The sequence below is a fragment of the Aotus nancymaae genome, unplaced genomic scaffold, assembly GCF_030222135.1.
Source record: "Aotus nancymaae isolate 86718 unplaced genomic scaffold, 86718_ANA_hifiasm-v0.15.2.pri h1tg000007l, whole genome shotgun sequence".
Classification (NCBI taxonomy): Eukaryota; Metazoa; Chordata; class Mammalia; order Primates; family Aotidae; genus Aotus; species Aotus nancymaae.
The window spans coordinates 30,119,314-30,143,642 of record NW_026988418.1 but is presented as its reverse complement, the minus strand read 5'-3'; the positions used below and the strand labels follow the sequence as shown (position 1 = coordinate 30,143,642).

The 24,329-nt window shown below is 38.1% G+C and overlaps 2 protein-coding genes across 8 annotated transcripts in view; one reads left to right on the top strand and one right to left on the bottom strand.

Annotated features, from left to right (window-relative positions):
- The window catches only part of MIER1 (MIER1 transcriptional regulator), a 62,577-nt gene extending 45,687 nt beyond the window's left edge, over positions 1-16,890 (bottom strand). The window contains exons 1-5 of one of the 7 annotated variants that reach the window (XM_012442479.3): positions 16,803-16,890; positions 15,629-15,729; positions 12,900-12,973; positions 1,754-1,778; positions 1,584-1,620 (exon numbers count right to left, since the gene is read on the bottom strand). In XM_012442479.3, the coding sequence (XP_012297902.1) occupies positions 1,584-1,620; positions 1,754-1,778; positions 12,900-12,973; positions 15,629-15,729; positions 16,803-16,869 (304 nt within the window). In that variant the 5' untranslated portion in view covers positions 16,870-16,890. Of the gene's footprint in view, positions 1-1,583; positions 1,621-1,753; positions 1,779-11,427; positions 11,500-12,899; positions 12,977-15,628; positions 15,730-16,338; positions 16,389-16,802 lie in introns of those variants that run through there. The other 6 variants (XM_012442480.3, XM_012442488.2, XM_012442481.3 and 3 more) reach the window with 6 other exon arrangements.
- Positions 16,891-17,066: 176 nt separating this feature from the next.
- DNAI4 (dynein axonemal intermediate chain 4) overlaps positions 17,067-24,329 on the top strand; it is a 101,585-nt gene continuing 94,322 nt past the window's right edge. The window contains 3 exon segments of the mRNA XM_064372477.1: positions 17,067-17,118; positions 17,121-17,153; positions 17,156-17,234. Of these exon segments, the coding sequence (XP_064228547.1) occupies positions 17,067-17,118; positions 17,121-17,153; positions 17,156-17,234 (164 nt within the window).

Below are 24,329 nucleotides of genomic sequence, written 5' to 3'. Positions count from 1 at the left end.
TCGCAAAAGATTTTATTTTTCCTTCGCTTGTAAAGCTTAGTTTGGCTGGATATGAAATTCTGTGTTGAAAGTTCTTTTCTTTAAGGATGTTGAATATTGGCCCCCACTCTTTTCTGGCTTGTAGGGTTTCTGCTGGAAACCTATTTTTCTACGTCTAAGGATGTATATACGTATATACGTCTAAGGAAACCTATTTTTCTATGTCTAAGGACATATATACGTATATACGTCTAAGGATGTATATTTTTCTATGAAAACAATTTCTGTGTTTGAAAAAAAAAAAACTGGAAACAATTCTATGTCCTAAAAATGAATATGGTGATCTAACTAACACTTATCCAAGGTCAGATTACTTCCAATTTTAACTTACATCCAGGATGTACTTATACAACAAAGTTAAAAAAAATTATTGAGCTTCAGAAATGCACAAAGCCTAATGTACTTTACTCTCAAGCATATTAAAAAGAGTAAGATACTTCCAACTGAAATCAAAAGGACAAAATCAACTGTCAACTGAGCACACTAGTCATTTAAAAGGGATGTGGACATGATCTAGTCCAACCCTCAGAGAGTACAATGATTCATGTTCATAGCCAGGAACTTGAACTATGAAAACAGGCTTATCTTATGTTAAGCATTTTTTAAAAGCTTTCTTCCTAAAACTTAAAACACAGAAAGGTGATTGCTTCAGTAATCTGGAAAATTCAGTAATATAGCATATATCATATCTAAGTATTCTATACATGTTAGATATTTTCAAATAAAACATTAATATACCTCAGAGGGTTTACTTTCTCACTCTTCTACATTAGACTACTTAACCCACATATCCTATGCAGAAGGCAGTCCCATTTCTCAGAGGGTTCACTTTCTTACTCTTCTGTATTTGACTACACCTTAACTCACATATCCCAGCCAGGCAGAAGGCAGTCTCATTTCTCTCGATAGTCACTGAACACTGACGCTAAAAGACAAGTACTAAACTCTATCCTCACTGCTTTAACTCCAATGAATTACTGCCATGTAGGAATATTGTACCCCGTGGTGCCAGACCATGGGAACCCTAAATCCAGATTTTATATTTAAGATATTCATATTTATGAAGATCACTACGGTGGCCAAACAAAAAAATATTTGTGGCACAGATCTGATTCAAAGATCACAGGTTTGAAATCTCTAAGGAAAAAATGAATATGTACTGTATTTGAGAAAGAATACAAAAATCCTGGATGTGTGGTCAGAACATAAAATTGATCCTATTCAAATCGAAGAATAATTTCCTTATTTAGAACATTCTTTATTTACATTAAATATTCACTTGTTGAATCTTTTGCTTACTTTATTTTTCCCCTCCCTCTGTAAACGCATTTAAAATTTTTTCTCAAATAAAAATACTTGGAAATTCCTACACAAGCAAATATTTCTAAGCTAATTATTTCTTTTTAAAAAGTACACTTTATATATATACTACAAGTCAAACAATAATGTAAAACTGTGAGAAACACATATGGCAACTCACAACTCACCGAAAAAAAGAAACCCCCAAAATCATCATTTTTAGGATGAACTCATAGCAGCCTCACCTGTACTTTCATGGGCAGTCAAACATTTCATCCATTTCTTTTTCCCCAGAGAAAAGAAGCATTCAGAAGAAAAGCAAGTCAGATGATAGTCTAACTCCTCTAGCCTTTATGCAACTAATAGGACAAATGTTAGTCAAACAGAGATCATAAAAAATATGGAAAATACTTACCTGGACTTGAAGATTCAACAGATGGCTGAGAAGGGGAGAAAAGAGGAAAAATTAGTATTTCTGTATAATACAGCTTCACAAACAATACTGAAATTATTCAATGACTAATATGATGCCACAAATTGTGGTAAGTTTTAACGTCTGCATTTTCTAAGACAAACTAAAACTTCCCATATGATCCTTTCCCTTTCATTATACTTAAGCATAAAGAAAAATTCCAAACACCTCTGAATCTAGAAATAAAGATGATAATATACAATTGATTCAGATTTTAAAGGCACACGTAGGCCTCATAACATATGTGGTTTAAGTAGTATGATTTTAGATCTTGGAATTTTCTAAAATAGAATTTTTCCGATCAACATAGAACTATGCACAAAGTTTGCCATCAAGCTGGTCTCTGACTTAAAAAAAGTGAGTGTGAGATGAGAGACAGAAACAATTTAGGACATCACTCAAATAAAAATTAAGTTGTAACAAAGCAAAAGGAAAAAATAAAATGCTATTGAAGCATCATATATTATATTAGGTTAACTTTACTGATATATTTTTTAAGTTATGACAATTAGCAACCATTCAAGCTAAAGCCTAGAGAGTTTAGGTTATCTGATGCAAGACTGCACAGCTTCCCAATTATAATGCTCCTTCTAGTGTACCATTCTACCTCTTACAAATTTAGCCACAAACAACTGGAAAATGTAAAGATAAAATTGGTAGCAACTTATTTTAGTAATGTTACTGCTTGACAATGCAGTTGTGTTGTATCTTAGTTCAGTTAATTCACAATTACAAACAAATCATCTACAAACATAGACTCCCTACAAAACAAATATTAAAAACTCAAAAGTTGCTTCAAATAACATGAGCTAAAACTTCAATTCATTTAAAAGTATCTATTTCACACCCATTAGAAAACAGAGATGGTGGGAGGCCAAAAGCACTAGCAAAGGAGAGATAGGGATCTTGTCATATTTTCTTTCTGCTAAGTGATGGGGAAGACAGGCAAGAACAATGACAAAACAGAAAAGAGGGAAATCCTCTATTTTTCAAAAACAATGTGTCTAAGACAAATTCCTATAAGGTATTAAATTTCTGTTTTTAAAACTGTCCACATTATGTAATTGTAGTAAGTATGGATTTTAGATTCCGTATGGTGACTAACGTTCTTTTGTGGCACACTTTTTCAAATGTCCTAGGATTTTCTGTTAAATTCTTGTAAGAGAATAATTCCTTCCTACAGCATTTTCTAGCAAAAAACTGACAATAACCAGTACTGCATATTTCCAAAGATACACCACTATCATTATTTTACTCTGCCAGAACACAGTAAATACAGTGCTACTTTTAAATCTGGTTCCTCTAACAGGAAGCTGGAGAGTAGGGTGACATGGCAAGAGTAAGGTAACCACATTTCTAGCTTGCTTGTCATCTTTTGGGCAGAGCTACACGTTTCTGGTCCAAAACCAGATTTAACCACCACACAAATTATTACATAGTAAATAAATATTTTAAAATATTAATCCACTTGTGTTTCATGCAGTTATAGTTCCCAACTATAAGCACAACCTTCTCTGTAAAGCTACAAGCAATGTTAATGACCATCTCCATCTAATCCTAGGCTCACTATCCACACAAAATAGACTTAGGAACATTGGAATAAGTATTCCATTTAACAATTTTCCAATAAAAAAAGGCTTTCTAATTAAAAACAAGTTACTTTACTGAAGAATAAAAGTTACATTGTCATTGATGTTAGATAGTAACAATAGAGATTTTGAACTGTAAATGGTGTCCATATAATTCAGTTTGTAAAAGGTCTCACCAGTACTAAATGCCAGTAAATACTGATTGTTGCCTCATTGGTAAATAGTTATTTTAAAGTTCTGAAAAAGGCCCCAAATACTTTCCAATGATTAAGATACCAAATGCTTGAGGACTAGTAGCATTTGTAACCTAGCTGATATAGAGTAGAATAACCAGTGTTCAAAGATAACATTAATGATTATGTCAGACATACTAGAATGTTTCAATTACTCCAATTTGAAGGTACATCTAGACATCTAGATTAGCACAGGGGAAGAAGAACTAGGAGCAGTCTGCCTACAGATACATTTAGTATCCATACTTATTTTAGTGTTTTACTTCTGAAATAAAATTCTGTTCTATATGTTTGGGGGTAGGATTAAGATTAGATTCTTTAAAGTTAAATATATCCTATTAATTCAAAGATGAGTTTCTGAAAAACTGGCATTTGAAAACATTTCATACTGTAAACATTACTTTTTACAGCTGATTATCAAAAATGATTATCTTTCAAAGTAACAAGTGAGTTTAGTATAACACAGGAGGTTTTGGGTGTGGAATAATGGCAATTTTTATTTGGGTATGAAATAAAACAGCACATCCAGCCTACATTTATATAGTGCTATACATTTTCTTTTCTTTTCTTTCTTTTTTTTTGAGATGGAGCCTTGCTGTGTCGCCCAGGCAGGAGTGCAGTGGCATGATCTTGGCTCACTGCAGCCTCCACTTCCCAGATTCAAGCGATTCTCCTGCCCCAGCCTCCTGAGTAGCTGGCATTTAAAGCATGCATCATAACGCCTGGCTGATTTTTCTATTTTTAGTAGAGACAGGGTGGCCACGCTGGTCTCAAACTCCTGACCTCCAGTATGTCCTTGTCTCGGCCTCCCAAAGTGCTGGGATTACAGGTATGAGCCACCATGCCCAGCTGATCATAATCATAAATCTGGGAATAACACCTGCCCCACCTACCTCATTTTATAAATTAGTAAGCCCAAGGAGATAGATACACTGACTAGGATCAAGGTTCCATGGCAGGTAGTGAAGGAGGGCCTGAAGTCTAGACCCTGACTCCTCCTTCAATACCTACTAAAGCATTCCTTTTTTACCTTCTAGAGAAATAACTGCTAAAATTTTTCACTCTTCACCTCTCTCCTCTTTCACCCTCACTTTCTCTTTTCTTTTTGAAATGGTTTTCATCAGTTCAAAGTATGTTTAAAATGTGACTGCAAGTAGTCATCTGTCATGTCAGACTGTTATCAGTCTTTAGAAACTGTTATCTTAATAATACCTTCCAAGAAAACCCGCAACATCTACCATTAATTACTATGGTAAACTAGAAAAGAGAAAGGAGAGGGAAAAACAAAACTAAAGGCTGAGTGCAGTGACTGCTGCCTGTGATCCTAGCACTTTGGGACACCAATGCGGGCAGTTCACCCTAGGTCAGGGGTTTGAGGCCATCCTGGCTAATATGGCAAAACTCTATCTCTACTAAAAATACAAAAATTACTGGGCAGAGTGGCACACGCCTGTAATCCTAGGTACTCCGGTGGCTAAAGGAGAATTGCTTGAGCTCACGAAGGAGAGACTGCAGTGAGCCAAGATCGTGCCAGTGCACTCCAGCCTGGGCGACAGAGTGAGAGTCTGTCTCAGAAAAACAAAAACAAAACAAAACAAATAAGTACTTAATTACCATAATACCTATTTTTAGAAAAAATACTTTTAGAAAAGATAATTTAAAATTAGGTATTAAAATGTATTTAAAATGCACTCAACGTTATCAGTAGAAATAAGAGTTATGTCAACCACACTGAAGATCATTTTGCCAACATGAACTTATCCTACTGATATACTTAAAAAAAGACACCAAGTTATATGTATAACATTCACTACCACAAAGTTGTTCATAGCAAAATGTTGAAAAAAAACTTTTTTTTTTTTTTTAAAGACAGGGTTTCACCATGTTGGAAATACTGGTCTCGAACTCCTGACCCTGTGATCCGTCCACCTCAGCCTCCCAAAGTGCTGGGATTACAGGCCTGAGCCACCGTGCCCAGCTGGAAAAACATTTAAAGTCCATCACTTAGCTAGTTAGAAATGATACATAGTTCTTCCAAACAACAGAACACTATGAATCCATTTAAAGTGAGATATCTGTTTGTCTTGATGCAGAAATAAATGCCAAGAAAAATATTAGGAGTATAAAGAAAAGTGTAGAACAGGGTGTAAACTGGGCTGGAATATGCATAAATTTTTTTTTCCCCAAAAGGACATAAAAGAATCTATTAACAATAGTTACCTCTAGGGAATGGGGCCAGGGAAAAGAGGTTTTTTCATTTAATACCTTTCTGTGCTGTTGAAATTTTCCAAACCACTTTCCTGTACTAAGCATTCTTTCTTAAAATGAAAGTCACTGGAGACTTATTAGAATGTGGAATTATGAGACATTTTCATTTTCTTCCTCTACTTTTTAACTTTATTTTTTCATTTTTTTGAGACAGAGTCTCGCTCCATCGCCCAGACTAGAGCACATTGGCATGATCTTGGCTCATTGCAACCTCTGTCTCCCAGGTTCAAGCGATTCTCCTGCCTCAGCCTCCTCAGTAGCTGGGATTACAGGTGTAAGCCAACACACCTGGCTAATTTTTATATTTTTAATAGAGACGAGGTTTCACCATGTTGATCAGGCTGGTCTCAAACTACTGACCTTGTGATCTGCCCACCACACCTTCCCAAAGTGCTGGGATTACAGGCATGAGCCGCCGCGCCAGGCCATTACTTTTCAATTTTTAATAAAATCTATTAGTTGCTACTATATTTTTAAGCTATAATTTTTAAAAATTCAGTGTTTTAGGGGTCACATATTTATCTTATCTGAGACAGAAAACAACACTAGAGAGCCACAAAGACACACAGAGAGTATGAATGGGCTAAAATAATTTAAAAACAAACTCTAGTAACTTTTATAGCAAGTTGACCCTCACCCATATATTTATATGGTTTAGTTGATAAAATTGCTAACAGTTGTAACAAATATTCAATGCCTCAGATTTACTGAAATAGTAATTCTGTATTTTTCTAGAACATGGTGGGAAATGTCCCATACAAGAGAAAACTATAATTTGGGAGAGAGTAAAGAAAAATATAACTACAACATTACCATTATTTTCACCAAAAAAACTCTAACAATCATAAAACAGTAGAAACATGAAGTAATTACTAGATTTTTTTATTCCAGGCAATCGAAAGCTTATTTTCAACGAGTATTACTGTCTGAACAAATTTTTCCCCTCAAACCAATTCCACCAGCCTTTCTTTAAGTGTTGCCATCGCCTACTTAGTTATGTAGACTCTAAGTCAGAGATTCTCATAGCAATGAAGACGGAGACAGAAGCCTGAAAGGAGTTAGGGGTCCTACTTCAGGACGAAAGATGGTTACTATGCCAAGGGCTCACCATCCCTCTCCTCCAATAAAATTAAGTTACTTAACTTTGTTGTTACTCTCAGGAATTCTGGGGTATAAAAAGGTTAAGAATGTAAGTTAAAATTAGCAATTTACTACAGTAGTAGTAATTTAGAAGATAAAATAATATCATAGAAAATAAAGACAGGGAACAGTGGCACATGCCTGTCATCCCAGCACAAGGCAAGAGGATCACTTAAGGCCAGAAGTTCGATACCAGTATAGTCAACGTAGCGAAACCCTGTCTCCACAAAAAATAAAAAATGAGCCAGGCATGGTAGCACGTGCCTACAGTCCCAGCTACTTGAGAGGCTGTGTGGAAAGGAGCACCTGAGCCCAGGAGTTTGAGGTTGTAGTGAGCTATGATTCACGTCACTGTACCCCAGCCTAGGCAACAGAGAAAGAGAGAGAGACTCTGTCTCAAAAAAAAAAAAAAGAAAGAAAGAAAAGAAGCATTAGGAATACAGAAGGCTGGGTTCCAGTCTAAACTGTGCCATAGATTAACTGCATGACCTAGGACAAACTGCGTGAACTCTCTGCTCAGTTTCATTTTCTCTATAATCAAAAGATTTAGTTTCTTCAAGACCTAACTACTTTTATTATAAATTGCTCTGGAAACAACAATACTAAGGAATATATAGCTAAATGCATAGGATATGTTTAACAGTCTCTTCTGAATTTATTTTTTTAAATCTAGGACTGTAAAGAAGAAGATCTCAATTTGCAAAAACACTTTTTTGGGGTGCTACTTCATGAATTTCATACCTACATATAACAGTTACTGTTCTACACCACAGAATAAGACAAACAGAACAAGCCCCAAGCAATGAGTGGTACTTGAACAATTTAATCACTGTGATGAATTCTGAATGAACGTCAAGCCAGGTAGGCATTTCTAGATAGCTGATTACTTTTCATAAAGACATGCTTAACTTCAATGGCAGCGTTTTATTTCTGAATTATTTAGAAAACTGGTTAGTCTCACTTAACAGAATTAATTTTAAAGTAATTCACTTCTTTATTTCTCCCACCAAACCTTTCCCACCTATTCAAGTACCCTGACTCTTACTGCCACTGAATTAAGTTTTTTAGGACTCTCACACACTAGTGAGCTTGACTGCTTTTAAAACCTTAATAGCTCTGAAGTATAAACACTAAAAAAAAAATTCATTACTAGTGTGGAGAATTATTTGAAGCTTAAATTCATTGTAGTGAAACACATTTTGCTTAGAGTAGAAATTAATATTTTCAAGAGTAACATTTAACACAATCCTTCCTTAAAAAACAAAATCCAAATACACTCCAAAAATGCTAAGCAAGGAGTCCACTTTAAGAGAAATGAATAAGTTTGAAAGTGAAATAACAGATTATCATCTTTGAAAGTACTAAAATACTTAAATACAAAAAAGCAAATCCATTAATTTTTTTCTCTTTTATATCACAGAAATGTGACCTAGGTGAAAAGATAGGTCTTGAATTGTGCCATGGACTTTTTTTCCTTAAAAAAGTCCCTTACGTGTTTACAAACGTTTAAATAAAAGACAAATTGTTCATTCCCAAAGGTCCCTAGTACATTCCTTATAAAACCCAAAGGATCAACTATTTCTTCCTCTTATCTTTTTCTCCTATTTTTCTCTTATTTTTGCAGTTAGTAAAACTGCAACTATCCTTTAATTTTCTTCCTTTAAGTGTGACCAGGACAGCGTCCCTTCAGAAGGTTGGTAAATAATTTTAAGGGATAAGAAACAATGACAAATATTGCCAAAAAGTAAAGGGAGCATATTCCATTTATTCTAAGTACATTAAATACGGTTTTAACGTTATCACAACTGAAGAACCAATATATACTTCCTCTTATGGACTAAGATAATCAGGTCAAGTACAAAGAACTTGTATATTCTAATCACATCTAAAGCACTTTGTATTAAAGAATTAAATATTTTTTCTGGAAAAACATGGTCAGGGGTCATGCTCTTGTAGAAAACAACAACTTTTTTTTAAAAAAAAAGCCCAGAGGCATAATACCTGCAGTTTTCTCTGGAGACATACTTCTTCAATAACCTGTTTTTCCCCTCAGATTTAACAAACAGATATATACTGTTGCTTTGCACTTACTGTTATTTCACAAGCTATCCTTAAATCCTCAGATTTATTTGATCAAAAGCACAGTAATTCAGCATCTGAATTATTACATCACATGTTTTTATATTGGCTTCTTAAAGAATGAATATACTGAGAGCTCAAAGTAAAAGCCAACCAAGCATTTCTCTTTCATCTAATTTTTTAAAACCACTTGTCTCAAAAATCATTGTAATTATTCAAGTATTGATACCAGGAAAATTATAAATCAACTGTACTTTTCACTTCTCCACCCGTCTTAGATTTTTTTGTAGGACACAGATCACAAAAGTTCCTCTAACTCTTCCCCAATTCACTATAAATGAAACTATCTACAAGTAACTGAAGAATATATAAGATAAATTGTTTAAAGATATCATGTCCTTAAATAAACATTAAAAACAAAACACCAGTTCTTTCATTTTTGAAGCTGAACTATCCATGCGTTCCTACAAAACACTCCATTCTCCAACCGATAAAATATTTAAGAAAACTAAAACATACATTAGAAAATATTAGGAAATGACTAGTGAATCAAAATAATTTTTTCCTTTATCTTCCAATAATGTAACCATCTTTACTTTTTAAAACAAAAAAGTTAACATACTTTCACTTACATATTAGGTTTTCAGTTCCCTCAGCAGTAAAATTTGTTTTTTAAAAACACGAAAATTTTAAATTTGTTTTTATAAGCTATTTTCCTTCAATAATATCTTGCCTTAGTATATGACCACACACCGTAAAGTTCAAATCATCCTGAGCAGCACCATGAGAGAAGAAACCACATTACCTATATAGCACATTGCTGTTTATCTGATATTCACTGAAAGGGGCCCACTGAAGACTAACTGACAAAATGTATGTAAATCCAGCTACACACAACTCCTTAAACATGAAGGAAAGGAACACTTAAGAATAAGAACCTCACCAGGACTAAAATCCCGGAACTGACCCTCAGTCTACTGGAACAAACGCAGTCACATTTTGGAGAAATAGAAAGTACTACGTTCTCCAATTCATGTGCCTGGAAATACAATTCTTTAACCACCAAGAGCAAAAGAAATGAAAATAAATCTAAGATCTAAATTTAGTTGTAAATTAGAAATATTGAATATTTTAAAAAGAATATTGGCAGCAAACAGCCCTGTCTGCTACAGAAAAATCTCACCCTCCCTCCTAAATCTGGTTTTCGGTGCCTGAAAAACCATGAAAATGGCAATTCAAAGGAGAGAAATGCCTTATCAATCAAAATTTAGAGTGGCTTATTTCAAAGAAGACATAACAAATCCAGATGTATCGTCCCAAACTCCCAGGGATAAAGAATATTGAAATTCTTCCACGGGTAAGGAAAAAAGGAAACAAAACAAATTCCCAAAAAACTTAAGATATTTTAAAGGTAAGAGGCAACAATTTACAGTTCCAGTAGCATATACTTAGTTCCGACTAATGATAAATCAACAGCAGTTGTATGCCCACCAACTGCAGCCCAAATATGCGAAATCAAAGAAAGGGGTTTTGGGAACTTGTTTACTGTAAAACGAGCAAAAAGAAACAAGAAAAACCTTTTCCAATGAAAGAAAAATTAGAAGAGAAAGAAGACAAGAATAGGCAGCCTTGATTTGGAAAGTGGGGGGGGAAAGCCTGGAAAGTGAAGGTTGTGGAGGAGGTGGAAAAGCAGCTCAGAGGTTGTACCTTGGGGAGGGGGAGATAGATAGAACTGTCTGGATAAATGGGCAGACTCCCCCAACCTGGAGGGCTGGATTGCGGCTGGCTAGGTTAATTTCTCCACGCTGCTTTTACCAAGATCATGAAAATTAGAGTTAATCAAAGACCGTCAGCCTTACGTTTTCCCCACTAACACAGACTGGATGTCAGTAGCAAACGGATGGGGGTGACGCGGAAGGGCGCAACAGCATCTCGGTTAGGAAGGGAAGAAACTTCGCAAGAGGAAGCAGTAGCTTCTCTTCTGGCCCCTAGCACCGGCCGGTGAAGTTGCGCCACAGGCACCCCCTCCCGGCGGGCGCCCCCTCCCCCTCGTCCAAACTACTACGCTGCAACCCCCTTCAAACTGCCCCCGAAGTCCAAGTACTCCGCCGCTTCCTCCTACCCGCGGACCCATCCCAACTAAGTTCCAGGCGAAGCTCCCGCCCGGAGCATGGCCTGTTCCGGACAACAGGTGGGCAGCAGCGCCAGCAGGGCTGGGCCTCTCCTGGCCAGGCCCACTCCACTCCTCCCCGGCCCAGGGTCGGGGGTGCCCGGCTCCGGGACAGGGAGGGGGAGCTCGCTCCCTTACCTCCGCCATATTTGCCGTACTGCCGGGTCACATCTCCGCGGCGGCCGCAGCTGGGTCACGGCCAGAACCCGGATGTGAGACTCAGCAACGGGACTCCGGCCGCTGCCGTCGCTGCAGCTCCCGCCGCCGCTGCCTCGGCGGGAACGCGCAGGAGCCGCCCGAGCGCGCCCACCACACCCCACTCCGCCCCCTCGCGGCGCCCCAGCTGGGCTGGACTGGAGGGAAAAGGCCAGCGAGCACGCGCCGGAGCAAGGGCGCGCGCGAGGCCGCGCGGCCCCGCGGCCAGCCCTCCCCGGGAAGCGAGGAGGGGGCGGAGTCAAGGTGGGTGTGGGAGGAGGTGGGCATCCGAGCGGGCGCTTCTCTGGCTCCAGCTGATCAAAGACTCCAGGCGGAGGAGGGTGTCTAGGGAGCAAAGAGGTCAAGGAACAGTGCCAAAGGAGCCACGTCCAGTATTGACACAGCAGGGGAAAAATACGTAATATTTTACATGTAGGTCGTTTTTGCAGTGCATTTGCTGAAAAACGGATGTTGCTGTGATGCAACAGCAGCAAGAATTGTGCTTTCAAAGCGGTTATGCCTTGACAAATATTTCTCCATCAGTAGATTCCCCATAGGAAACGTAAAATCCTATATCTCCAAATCTCTAGGGCGGTCAGAGAAAAAATTAATGTAAGGGGGTTGTGATGGGCAGTCTGCCATCCTCATGTCATTTGAGTTTTCTCATACACTTCTGTAATGCCAGTAGCTACACAGCTATGTACTGGTTGAATTTTGCACAACTAGACAAAACTTAAAATACTGAAAACTGATTATTTTATGGATATCATCTATTTAACAGCACGGAGAGAGAACGTACTTCTTGCAATGCCTGAAATGCCTGTAACTTGAAAGTTAATTTTATTGTATTGGTCTAGAGCTGCCAATTGGCCATGATGCCAATGCTGATGATGGCCAGAGCCAATGATTTCAAAGTAACAAACAAGTTTCACTTCCATTATACTAAGGCAGATACGGAATAACACAAAGGTGACACTAAAACAGTCACTAACATATTTTACCAAACCAGTTTTAAGGAATATATTTTACTAAACCAGCTTTAAAGTCTTTATTTCAAAAGACTGGGATTTTTTTCCTAATCTTCAAGGGTTCCTCTTAATGAAGTTTCAAAAGTGACTACCAAAATCAACGATTTAAATATGAGAATTAGTTACTCCCTCCAAATAATGTGAACCAATGCTATAATATATTGCATAAATGTATACATATACAATTTTTCCTAAAGTTTATACTTATAATGCTATATAGGGGAGGCTATTATTTATATTCCCTTAACATTCTAGACTCTATCGAGCATTTGCCTACTTCCAAAGATTCAACATTAATTTGAAACTGTTATGTCCAATAATAATCTGTGCATGAATAAACTGCATTTACAAGATATATGAAGTAGCTGCTAAGTGAAAGGACATTACCTGGTAATTTGACAGGAAAAGAGTCCACAGACAGTCTGTAAACCAATTAAACATAAACATCTGATGCACATTTTCTACTGAAAGAAAAGCAAGGGAAAGAAGAGAAAGGAAAACTTTAAGGTTCCCAAATCTACAAACAATTTTTACCATTAACTGTACTGTACAGTATTTTCATTTTATTTTTTAGAAAATTTATATAAAAGTGTTTTTCAGATTCCTTGGGGGAATAAATATTTTAGCAGAAGTATACGGTTTCTCAGAGTTACCCTGTTGAATTATATCAATCCTTTGGACTTGAAATAAAAATGACTTTTTAAAAATGTCAGTTCATATCCAAATAGTTTTCAATCAATGTGCTTAATGAAAAGAGCTGAAGGCAAAGAACAATGGATGTACATGGACCTGAGGTGGGTACAGACATAATTAGGGGCCTAAAGGTACAAACTCAGGTTTTAAGTTTTCCATTAAAACATGAAAGCTAATTTATGAAATTTAGTTGGCTACCAAAGGAAAATTAAAAGTGTTAAAATACAAGGTACAGGAATAACGTGCTTGCTTAAGTACACTGAATCTTTGATTTTTCAGTTAAACTACTCATAGAAATCCTAACTGTGATAAACAGCAGGGGATCATAGTCTATTAACCCACTGAATAAATCCTAATATTGTCAGGAAAATGGAAGTCTGAAACATTTCTGAATGGGTATCTATCTTACTGTTAAATAATTTTTTAAGTTTATTAATATTGTGTGTCAATATTACTAGCTTTAAATGGTATTATTATTGAGGGGAAAAAACTCTCAAAATTTTTCTCCTTCCCCTTTTTATAAATGTGGGTTCAGTGGGTGTTTTAAATTCAGATTCTACAAAAGAGAAACAGCTCTAATCCTGCAATTCACAGGTAACACATTCCCACTGAATTCAGTATCCTTCCACTATTATTTTACTCTAGTGATAGACTTATCTGTAAAATTTTCAGGAGCCACCTTAGAGAACAAAACTCCTTTCTCAAAAACGCTTGCTTATCCTCTTCGGTATTAAATATATAAAAATTAACGATTCGCTAGTCATAGAATTTTAGTGTTGGATGAGACTTTAGAGGTCTTTTTAGTCAATTCTCTACCCTGTCAAGATAGGAGTCTCTCAACATGCTTTTACTAGCAGGCTTTTTGCCTATGTTTAAACACCTCCAGTGACTCATTACATCTCATAAAGAGGCTGCTCTTTTAAAAAAAAGTTCAAATGTTTAAAACATCTTTTCTTTTATTAAGCCAGAATCTACCTGCTTGCTGTTTTCATCCATTACCTTTAGTTCTTCAGCACTTTGGATTGATTCAACAGATACCTTCTTTGTATCCAAATGCAAACAGTTAATATTTATACTTGGGTTAACAAAAAATTATCTTTAAAGCTTATTCATACTAAAAGAGCTGAAAATAGGACATGACAGAGCTAAAAGCATAAGAAAATGCACCATTAATTGTCTGCTTAAAATTATTACACTTTGTTATTTATTAATGTGATATCAAAAACAGCAGTTGTTGAAATTGCGTATAAAATCTTTAAACTAAAAAAGTATGGTGAATTTCAATTTTATGTGAGGTCTGTGATTAATGTCCCAAAACAAAAAACCACTATACAAAGCCTGAATAAATGCCTCTTTAGCTCCTATTCCCCACCTAAAGCCTCCTTATTTTCAGGCAATCTAACATTAATTTTTATGACATTAAGCTACTCAAAACTGCTATTATATTGATAAATTATTTGTAAGCAATTTACCGACTCTTCCATTCAAAAGTTATTAAACAATTTTATAGAGGCTGTAAGGCGCACACACACACAAACCCCTCAGTTATTATTATGCTTTTAACAAAAGCATTTAGGATCTCAATCTTACTTCAACCAGTACCTTAAACGAACCAATGAACAAACTTCTTTGGCAATTTACATATACCTAAGAAACATAACCTTTTATTCTGCACCAACACCTGATTCAAATACAAGTTTTATATATATATATATATATATATATATATATATACACACACACTATAAAAATCTGTTATGCAATCCAAAAAGGTACCTCTCAAAACGCACCAAGAAAATATTGTACTTGTAACAATTTAGACTCTGGGGTTAGCTGACTGAAATGGATTAATACAACACATCCAAAACTCTAAAAAAAAAATTCTATATCTAACAATTTTCAGGGTCCATGAGTCTCTTTTAAGGTTAGTTTATAAACTATTTCCTGAAATTTTTATTTAAAAGCAACAGCCTATACCCTATCTTTATGATGTGGTGGTAAAATTTTATGGATAATTACTAATTTGCTTGAAAATACCTAAATACTAAAAAACTTAACCTATTACATTTGGAAGCCCCACATCTATAGTGACAATCAGTATCAACTTATTGTTAGTTTCATTTTTATTAATGCCACTCTAAAACTTATATGGGTTTCTGGTTCATCAAATAACAGTTTTGGATTTTCTTTTCATAATTTTTACAGTTTTATTCAGTAGCCTCGTTTTATCATACTATTATAAACTAGTATGTTTATGGTTGTTAAATTGTTGACATGTTATTTTTATCTCACCCAAATTCTGCAAATTATTGGCCCATCAGTTCTCAAATACTGGAACATATAAGAAGAGTAATATAATACTTATATTACTTGAGGGAGTTTGGATTTTCCCTCCCTTAATCTCCAAGTGTACCCCTGCCTACCAGCATCACATCCGTCTTGTCTGCATTGAACCTCAACCAGTTGGTTCTTAACCACGTCCGAAACTCAGCCAGGCACTGGGAGAATCGAGCGACCACACCATCTGGATTAAAGGAAAGAGAGCCTCAGTAGCAAGGAGACAGAAACGATGATACATGCTCACCATCCACCCTGTTTCACATTTTTAAAATGTGATGGTCGGGAATTAGGACAAGGATCCCATGACAATTGTAGAAAAACATTTAATAAGCCTTAAGTCATGCAATTTGTAACCAATGGTAAAGGAATAAAAGTGACCCAATAAATTGGTCGCCTCATTCCACCCATGAGTGAAGAAGGTTCAGTCAACTCCAGGTCCTTTTGGTGAAGCGGCCTCAATAGCCAAGCCAGTCTTGTAATTACACAATTTATTCTGCAGAATTACAGAATTTTAGCGTCGGAAAAAGCTTTATATAGGGAAAACTGAAGCCCAGAGAGGGATAGTGTCTCGCTCAAGGTCACACAGCATGCAGGGACCACAGATAGGTTCCAAGCCAGGGACCTAGCCACTACAAGCTGAAAGAACAAGAGTGAAGAGTGGCGGGCATCTGTCCCAAGGGATCCTCCCAAGCACTAGGAGGACCTCGTTTCCTCACAGTAATACCCTATTCGAGTCTCTCCTCCCTTCCTCACTCTCTCCGAAAAGGGCAGGTTGGCCCAGGGCGCTGCTCACCATAAAGGCTGCAGTGCAAGCAGGAGCCTCTCGGGGCTGAGACACAAGTGAGGGAAACACAAGGGAAAGAGGCGGAGCCACAGCGGGGTGGTCAGCTTAGCCCCACCCCGACTGGGATCAAGGCCCGACAGGAGAAAGGGGCGGAAGCGAACGGGGCGAGGCGAACTCACTCCGCAACGGATTCCCAGCGCGCCGCCGCCACCGCGAAGGCAAAAAGGCGGCGCTGGCAGAGGGTGGGCGGCGGAGGGGAGCTGCGCATGCGTCTTCGGCTGCCGGCACCGCTCCGCTCGGCGAGCTAGCCAGGCGCGTTCTGCGGCAGTCCCTCCCCGGAAGTTAAGAGTCTTCCGGGAGGTACACTGCCGTGGGGGAGGGGAAAAAGAGAAAGGGGACTGAGGACACCTTAGGAGCCCCTCATCCCAAATTGGAACAAAAGGGGGGAGATGGCTTGTGGAGGCTGCACTTACAGCCGCTGCCGCTGCTGCCGCCGCCACCTTCACTGCTGCCGCCACCGCCTGAAGAAGCCCCATCCATCCGCCTGCAGCCAGGAGACTCAGAGCCTGGGAGGGGCCTGAGGCCCGGGCCGCCCGCCTCCTTCTTCTAGTCGTCGTCCGGAGCTTCCTCCTGCTCCACCAACCCTCTGCCCTCCCCTCCGCCTCCGCCCTCCTCCTCGGCCTCGTGCCGCCAGCCAACCGCGCGGCCGCTTGTTGAGCCAGGGCTCCACCGTCGCCATGACTCCCGGCAAACATTCTCGAGCCTTAGCCCGAGCCGCTCACGCCGGGGCTTGAGGTACAGAGACTTCAGAGGCGGCCAGAAAAGAGGTGGTGGACCACTCCCCAGTTGGTCGCTACCATGCCAGTCTCTCCGTCAGGCAGTCACAAGCAGCAGAACTTCGGGTTGTAAGTTCCGGCGCTAAAACCGTAGTCCATCCCCGTCGGTCCCGGAGGGTGCCCTTCTATTATGGATACCATTTCTGGATTTGGAAAGGGCCTTACTCTAACTGGGTTCCGTCTGTAGACCTCGAAGCTCCCAGGCAACAGTGCCTCCTTTATCGACCTACTACGGCCTTTTACAAAAAACCTCTACTGCTGTGCTTGCTATATGAGAAAAGACCTGGTTTGTTTAGAACCATCTTTCCTCCTAGCACTTGTAGTTTGTCAAGGCCTGCAATCTCTTAAGCTTGATTATCTTCATGCTGTGCCCAGATGTTCAAGAGCCCGCTTCTGTGAGCCACCAGTCCGAACACTGCTGTGCTCTGTAGTAGAAGTTTTTTATTGTCTCCTCAATACCATCTTACCTTAAAACCCATTCCTGCTTCCAACATTGTGCTGTTATTCACCAATTGAACAAGACTGGAAAAAAGCACACAGCTATGTGGACTTGTCTTACTTTAAAATGGTTCCTTAGTGCTGGCCATAATGCTGCCCACTAAGTTCCCCTAAAGTTCCCTAATTAATTTGTTTTCTCTTCCCCTCTCCAATCCCCTCCACCTCAGCTAATCTTTCTTCAGCAGAACTTGTTCAGAGTTCTTGGGAGAGAACCTTGCATTCTCTATTGAATATGGTACTCATTGTTTTTGTCCATCCTACCACTCCACCAAAACAGCTTCTGTGAAAGTCAACAATAGTTATGTAACCAAATACAATGGCCATCCGCAGTTTCATTCTTTACTGACCCTTCAGCAGCGTTGGTCTAGTTTATCGCTTCTTGAGTTTTGAAAAGCTGTATTTGGGTTCTGAAAAACCATTCTTCCTAGTTCTTGTCTTGGTTCATGGCTACACCTATTCCAGATCCTTTGCTGCTACCTGTTCCTCACTCCCATAACTAAATACAGTCATGCATCGATGTGATACTTTCTGAGAAATACCTTGTTAGGCAGTTTCACATTGTGCAAACATCATCTAGGGTACTTGCACAAACATAGATGTACGGGCTACTATACACCTAGGCTGCAAGTGTATAGTAGGCTGTACACCAAGGCTATGGTAGGCTCTACATCTAGGTTTGTGTAAGTATACTAAATGGTGTTTGCATAACAATGAAAATGCATTTGTTGCTTCTAGGCTGCCAACCTGCATAGCCTGTTACTGGACTTAATAGTGTAGGCAATTGTAACACAATGGTAAGTATTGTTATATGTAAACCTAGAAAAGGTAATGTCTTGTGCTTGGATGTTGTGACAGCTACAACATCCTTAGGCAATAACATGACTCACCTCCTTCAGATGTCACCTTATCAAAGAGTCCTTTAACCACCCCATAGAAAGTAATAATAGTCCCCCCTTGCAGCTCTTCAATCCCTTACCTTTGCTTTAATTTTTCCATGCAATTTATTCCTGCCAGGCACAGCGTCTCATGCCTGTAATCCCACCACTTTATGAGACTGAGGTGGGCAAATTGCTTGAGGTTGGGTGTTCACAACCAGCCTGGGCAACATGACAAAACCCCATCTCTACAAAAAATTGAACCAGGCATGGTGGCATGTGCCTGTAGTCCTAGCTACTTGGGAGGCTGAGGTGGGAAGATTACTTGAGCCTGGGAAGTTGATGCTGTAGTGATCTGTGATCACTGCCATTGTACTCCAGCCTGGTGGACAGAGTGAAACTCCGTCTAAAAAAAAAAAAAAAAAAAAAAAAATTCAACGAGTTTATTGTCTACCTGCTTATTAATCCATCTTCATCTAAGGATAGTACTCCAAAAGGGCAGAGATTTTTGTTTTGTTCACTGCTGTATCTATTGCCTAGAATGAAGAAAGTACTAAATAAATATTTGCTGATTGAATGAGTATGTACTTCAGTAACATTGGTTAGTGCTTATCTTGTGTGTTTTTTGTTTTCACCTTCAGGTGTGGAAATTTTAATGGAAAATTGAATTTATTAAATTGAAAAATACAAAAACTATCCAAATCTCATAGTAGGGAGTGTAAGAAAAAGAGTTTCTTAAATGTTGACAATTTCCTAGCAGACTGTCTACTAAGAAAAGTATAGGGTGGGAGATGCATTCTTTGCAGTAGCCTATTAACTATTTAAAATGAAGTTTCACAGACAAGTTTACAACCTTTTGGTTTGGCCTAATCTGTTATTTCTGATCTTCCTTCTTTTGGGACTTAATCCTGATCTTGGAAAGGATCTCATGAAGCAAATATTTGTCAATTTTCCACTTTCTCTTTTCCTGTATTAGATCCTTGCCTTAGTTTTACAATATTGGACATGTCTCCCATTGCAGTAAAAACAACTACTGATTCTTCAACCTTTATTCCATTTCTCTCTCCAGTGCCTTTATATTAATTCCTTACATGGTCATGTTTCCTTTTGATTCTTATTTAATGTTTTTATCTCTGCTTACACTACTCACCTGTTCTTGAATGTTATCCACTTTTTTCGTTAGAACCCTTAGAATATTAATAATTATTTTAAATTCACAGTCTTACACTTACAAAATATCTGCCATATCTGAGTGTGGTTCTGATACTTGCTTTTTTTTTACCTTTTCATATGCCTTACAATTTTTTGTTGAAAGCTGAACATATTGTATAGGTAATATGAGATTACCTATATACCTAAAATAAAGATTACCTTTATATTACCTATAAAGCTGAACATATTGTATAGGTAATATGAGATTAAATAGGTCAATAGTATGTTTTACATTTGTGTGGCTAGGAATTAGGCTATGTTTACTGTTTAGTTGTAAGTGTGTAAAGCTTCAGATTCCTCTACTGTCCTTGTTTCTGTCTCTTATGGTTTCCCTAGGGACTCCTTAAATAGGGTCAACCTTGCAGTTCCTTCAGTTGTAATCCCTTTATTATAGAGGAGCCCTGTAGATATGGTGGTGAACCAGTGACTCCTTCATTGGTAGAAACTGGAGTGCACAGGTGATTGGGTGCAGGAGCCAGGGTGAGTGCTTTGGGGCACTAGCAAGAGCAAACTTGATACTCACTCCCCAGCAGCATCTAGTGGAGGGAACCGATGACCCATGAAACCCCAGAGGAAGTGTTACAGTGCCCTTTTAGCTTTGCTATCTACAGATGGCTTAAGTGTTAACAGCTCAGTGGAGGGTCAGCATGACAGCCTTTTGCACTGACACTTGTGACACCCAAGTTCTTGTCCAGCATCCAGGAGGAATGAAAATGAATCGCATGAATGAGTTGAAGGTGGTAAATGTAGGGGATTTTATTGCCAGTGAAAGTGGCTCTCAATGGGAATAGGAGCTGAAAAGGGAATGGAGCAGTAAGGTAATATTCCCTTGAAGTTCAGCCATCCCCAGCCAGACTCCTCTTCAAAGCTACACTGTCAAGCTGTCCCTGTGAAGTCAAGCCACTTACCTCTGACGTCCAGTCATAGTCCCCAATATCCAGCTGCTTCTCTTTCTGCCAGCTGAGCCTGGGGTTTTTATGGGCACAGGAAAAGGTGGCAGGGGGTAGGCTGTGGGTGGTTTTGGAATAGGCAACTTTGGAGTAGGAAAACACTGATGTATGTTCTCACTTTGGGCCATGATTCCAGGCTTCAGGGTGGGATCCTCACCAGGGACCTGCCCTCATTTTCCCAGAATTTCCCTGCTTCTTATTCCTAATTCCTATCAGTGGTAAGATATAGGGGGAGGGGAAGTGTTCTACAATCCTATGATTAGCTCTTAGTGTTTTAGTGGGCCCTTGTCCCTGGGATGAGACCTTGACAAGTGCTTTTCAGTATATTTTTTCTTGTTTGTGGGGGGAAGATGGCTACTAGGGGCCAGAGTTGGATATTTCCTTTCCCTCATGTCAGGGCCTGATGAAACTTAAGTTAGTTAGCCTCTGGTAAAGTAGTTGTCTTTAAGGGCAGGTGTTTGTTAAGGAGAACGTAACATTCTAGGTGTATTTTAGAATGGTCACTTCCTATCCATCTGCTAGAACTCTGAGGAAATTTTTCTTTAATCTTCATCCTGAGAACTTTGTGGGCTTATAGAGGTAAAACTTATGAAAATGCAGGGCCCCTATGGGCTCTTCAGAATATTTCTCTCTCAAGCTAGTCTACGCTCAGTCTTCAGTAATTAGGTAGTTGCCTTTTAAGTTGCTGGCTTCAGTGGTAGTTTCTGCTCCCTGTAAGCTGTGCTTCTCTGTTTTCAGCTTGTCTCTTTAATTTTCAAAGTAGTTGTTTGTTCTCCTTAAATAGAGGAAGAACTATTTTATGGGTTAATGTGAGATTGTTTTATTGTCCATCTGTTCAGTTTGAGATGGCTGTTAGACTGGAGCTATCTAGTAGTCAATTATTCATATGAGTATGTGAACTCTAAAAATTTGAGACAGGTCTCAGTTAATTTAGAAAGTTTATTTTGCCAAGGTTCAGGATGTGTGCCTGTGACATAGACCCAGGAAGTACTGGCAACATGGTTTAACGTGGTCAGGGTACAGCTTGGTTTTATACATTTCAGGGAGACATGAGATATCAAATCAGTATATGTAAGTACATTGGTTCCTTCCAGAAAGGCAGGGACAACTTGAAGCAGGGAGGGGGCTTCCAGGTCACAGGTAGGTGAGAGACAAATGGTTGTATTCTTTTGAGTTTCTGATAAGGCTTTCTAAAGGAGGAAGTCAGAATATGCATCTGTTATCAATGAGCAGAGGGATGACACTAAATAGAATGGGAGGCAGGTTTGTCTTGAGCAATTCCCAGCTTGAATTCTCCCTTAGATTTGTAATTTTGGGGCCCGAGACATTTTCATTTCACATTTCTTTTTAAAAATATTTTGGAGAAAGCATTTTAAAGGAAAATGAGTCTGTGGTCTCAGGTTTTATCTGATCTCTCATGGCTGGGACAGTTTATTCCAAGATGGATTAGGTCCTAAAAGTTCATTTTTAGCAGATTGGGAAGTCTCCTTTCCTATGAAGAAGAAACAGGAGGAAGGGAGAAAAACAACAACAAGAAAAGAACAATACTGGAAAAATTGATACAGGCCACATTACTCTGAAGTCCATACATTAGTAGGTAGATGTGAAAGTGGTTTATGTCCCTTCCATAATCTTCGTGGAAACTTTCTCTTTCTCATCTTTTTCTCTCTCCTTTTTCTCTTTCTCTGCCTAAATAAATCACTTTCTGCAAAAAAAAAAAAAAAAAAAAAAAAAGTGATTTATGTATGTAAATAAGTTGCTGTTATTTTCTTCTGAAGTTTAAGTTGTCTGGCTTCAGTTCACAGGACTTTAGGAAAGCACAGCTTAGTTTTCAGTGACTCCAAATTAGGAAAAATCGGGGGGGTGGGGGGGTGGGGGGAGGAAGAAAATTGAAAACATTATTTTGAAGACTTGTAACCAAGAAAAATTAGAATTTGGTCCAAACTGTAAAAAGATAAACATTGAATAAACATTAGGAAAGACTAGAATCTAACAATAGGGGTACCATAGTTTTGAAGCATAATTTTTCTCTCCAGTTTCCCATTTTTACCAAAGATAAATCATGGTATTACTGGTTTGCTTTATTATACTTGATCTAATTCTTTCTATACAGTGCAGCAAGAATAACTATTTTTTACATAGGCTTTTAAATTGGCTTTGTTGGAACTGTGTTTTATAGGAGGAATCTCAGATAACACTTTTTTAAAGCCAAGCCCAGCTATGGATTTGTGCAATCAAATACCTATGAGTTGGGTGAATTTCCTCTCCTCAAGATAAACCTGGGGCTTCTGGGCCTGTCAGAAAGTGACATTTTTCACTTAACACAGGTCAGAAACCCTGTACAGGGACTGTGTACACAAAATATGAGGCCAGTTTTTCCAAGGGGTTTATTGGTTCCATAAGTCAAGTTTGATTCCTTAAAGGAAACCATACCATTCCAGTCAAAGCCTTGGTAAAATAACCAACTTCTCCAATTGTGTTCTGATACAAATTTAAAGAGATTCATACTGCACTTGTGCAAATAACTGTATTGCTATAAATTAAGAATACTCACAAATATTTCCAAATTCTGGAGAAATCAGATAATGAAAAACAAATGTGCTCCAAATTTTGTTCATAGGAGTATACTAAATTCTTAACAGCTGTCAATAGCTCAAAAGTTTCAACACTCTAAAAAACAAAGGATAAGCAACATTTAAAGCCAGAGTTAAAAAGATTAGTCTCCTGTCAGTTCAGTTTATGGAGTTAACTCCTGTTCTGCTTGATCATTATGAACATTTCAGCTCTGCATGAGAATCCTGAAAGTTTTTCCTTACTCTGTTCTAATGTCACAATCTACAAAGTTATCAGAAACTTGCATTTAAGAACACCTGTTAGAGTTCCATATTTGATTATAGAACCACCTAAAAAGGACCAAAACAAGACAACAATTGTCCATGGATGACAAAAGTTTTAGGGCAGCCGTAATCAAAGACACAGTTGACAAGGAAATTTGTTACCTCTGTGGCACACAATAATTTAACAACAATTATAATTATTACGATAATGTACACTAAGTTATATCAGAATTATAGGATTTTCACATAATTTTGGAACACACACCAATAACATTTTTACAAATATAGCCCAAAGAAAACCAAACATCATTTCATATTTGACAGTGCTTCCTGTATAATTTTTGTACCAAATAAGACAAATTATGTCATTTTTGGATGTTAGGGGACCTAATATCTTAAAGGATTAATTAGGTCAGAAAAAGACATAATTTATAATTTGATTTTGGAAAGTTTGTCACATATCAATGGCTTAAAAGACTTGCTATCACAAAATAGGATCACAGGTCATTGTAAAATAAGTCTTTAATCAAAGTGATAACTCAAGGATTTCCAAAAAAAGGTAAAAATCTTTGTTCTTTGAGAGAGGAGACTTAATTTTCCAAACAATAAACCCTAATAAAAACAGCATAAAGCCAATTAAATTTATTTTTCAAATTTTATGAACAATCTATAAAATTTTAATTTTGACCATAAGATATAGCGATACAGTTTCCAAATGCCCTTAATAACCTTTATTAAGGAGTTGGTTAATGCTTCAAGAAAACCTATTAATCTGACACAGGGGCCCATATG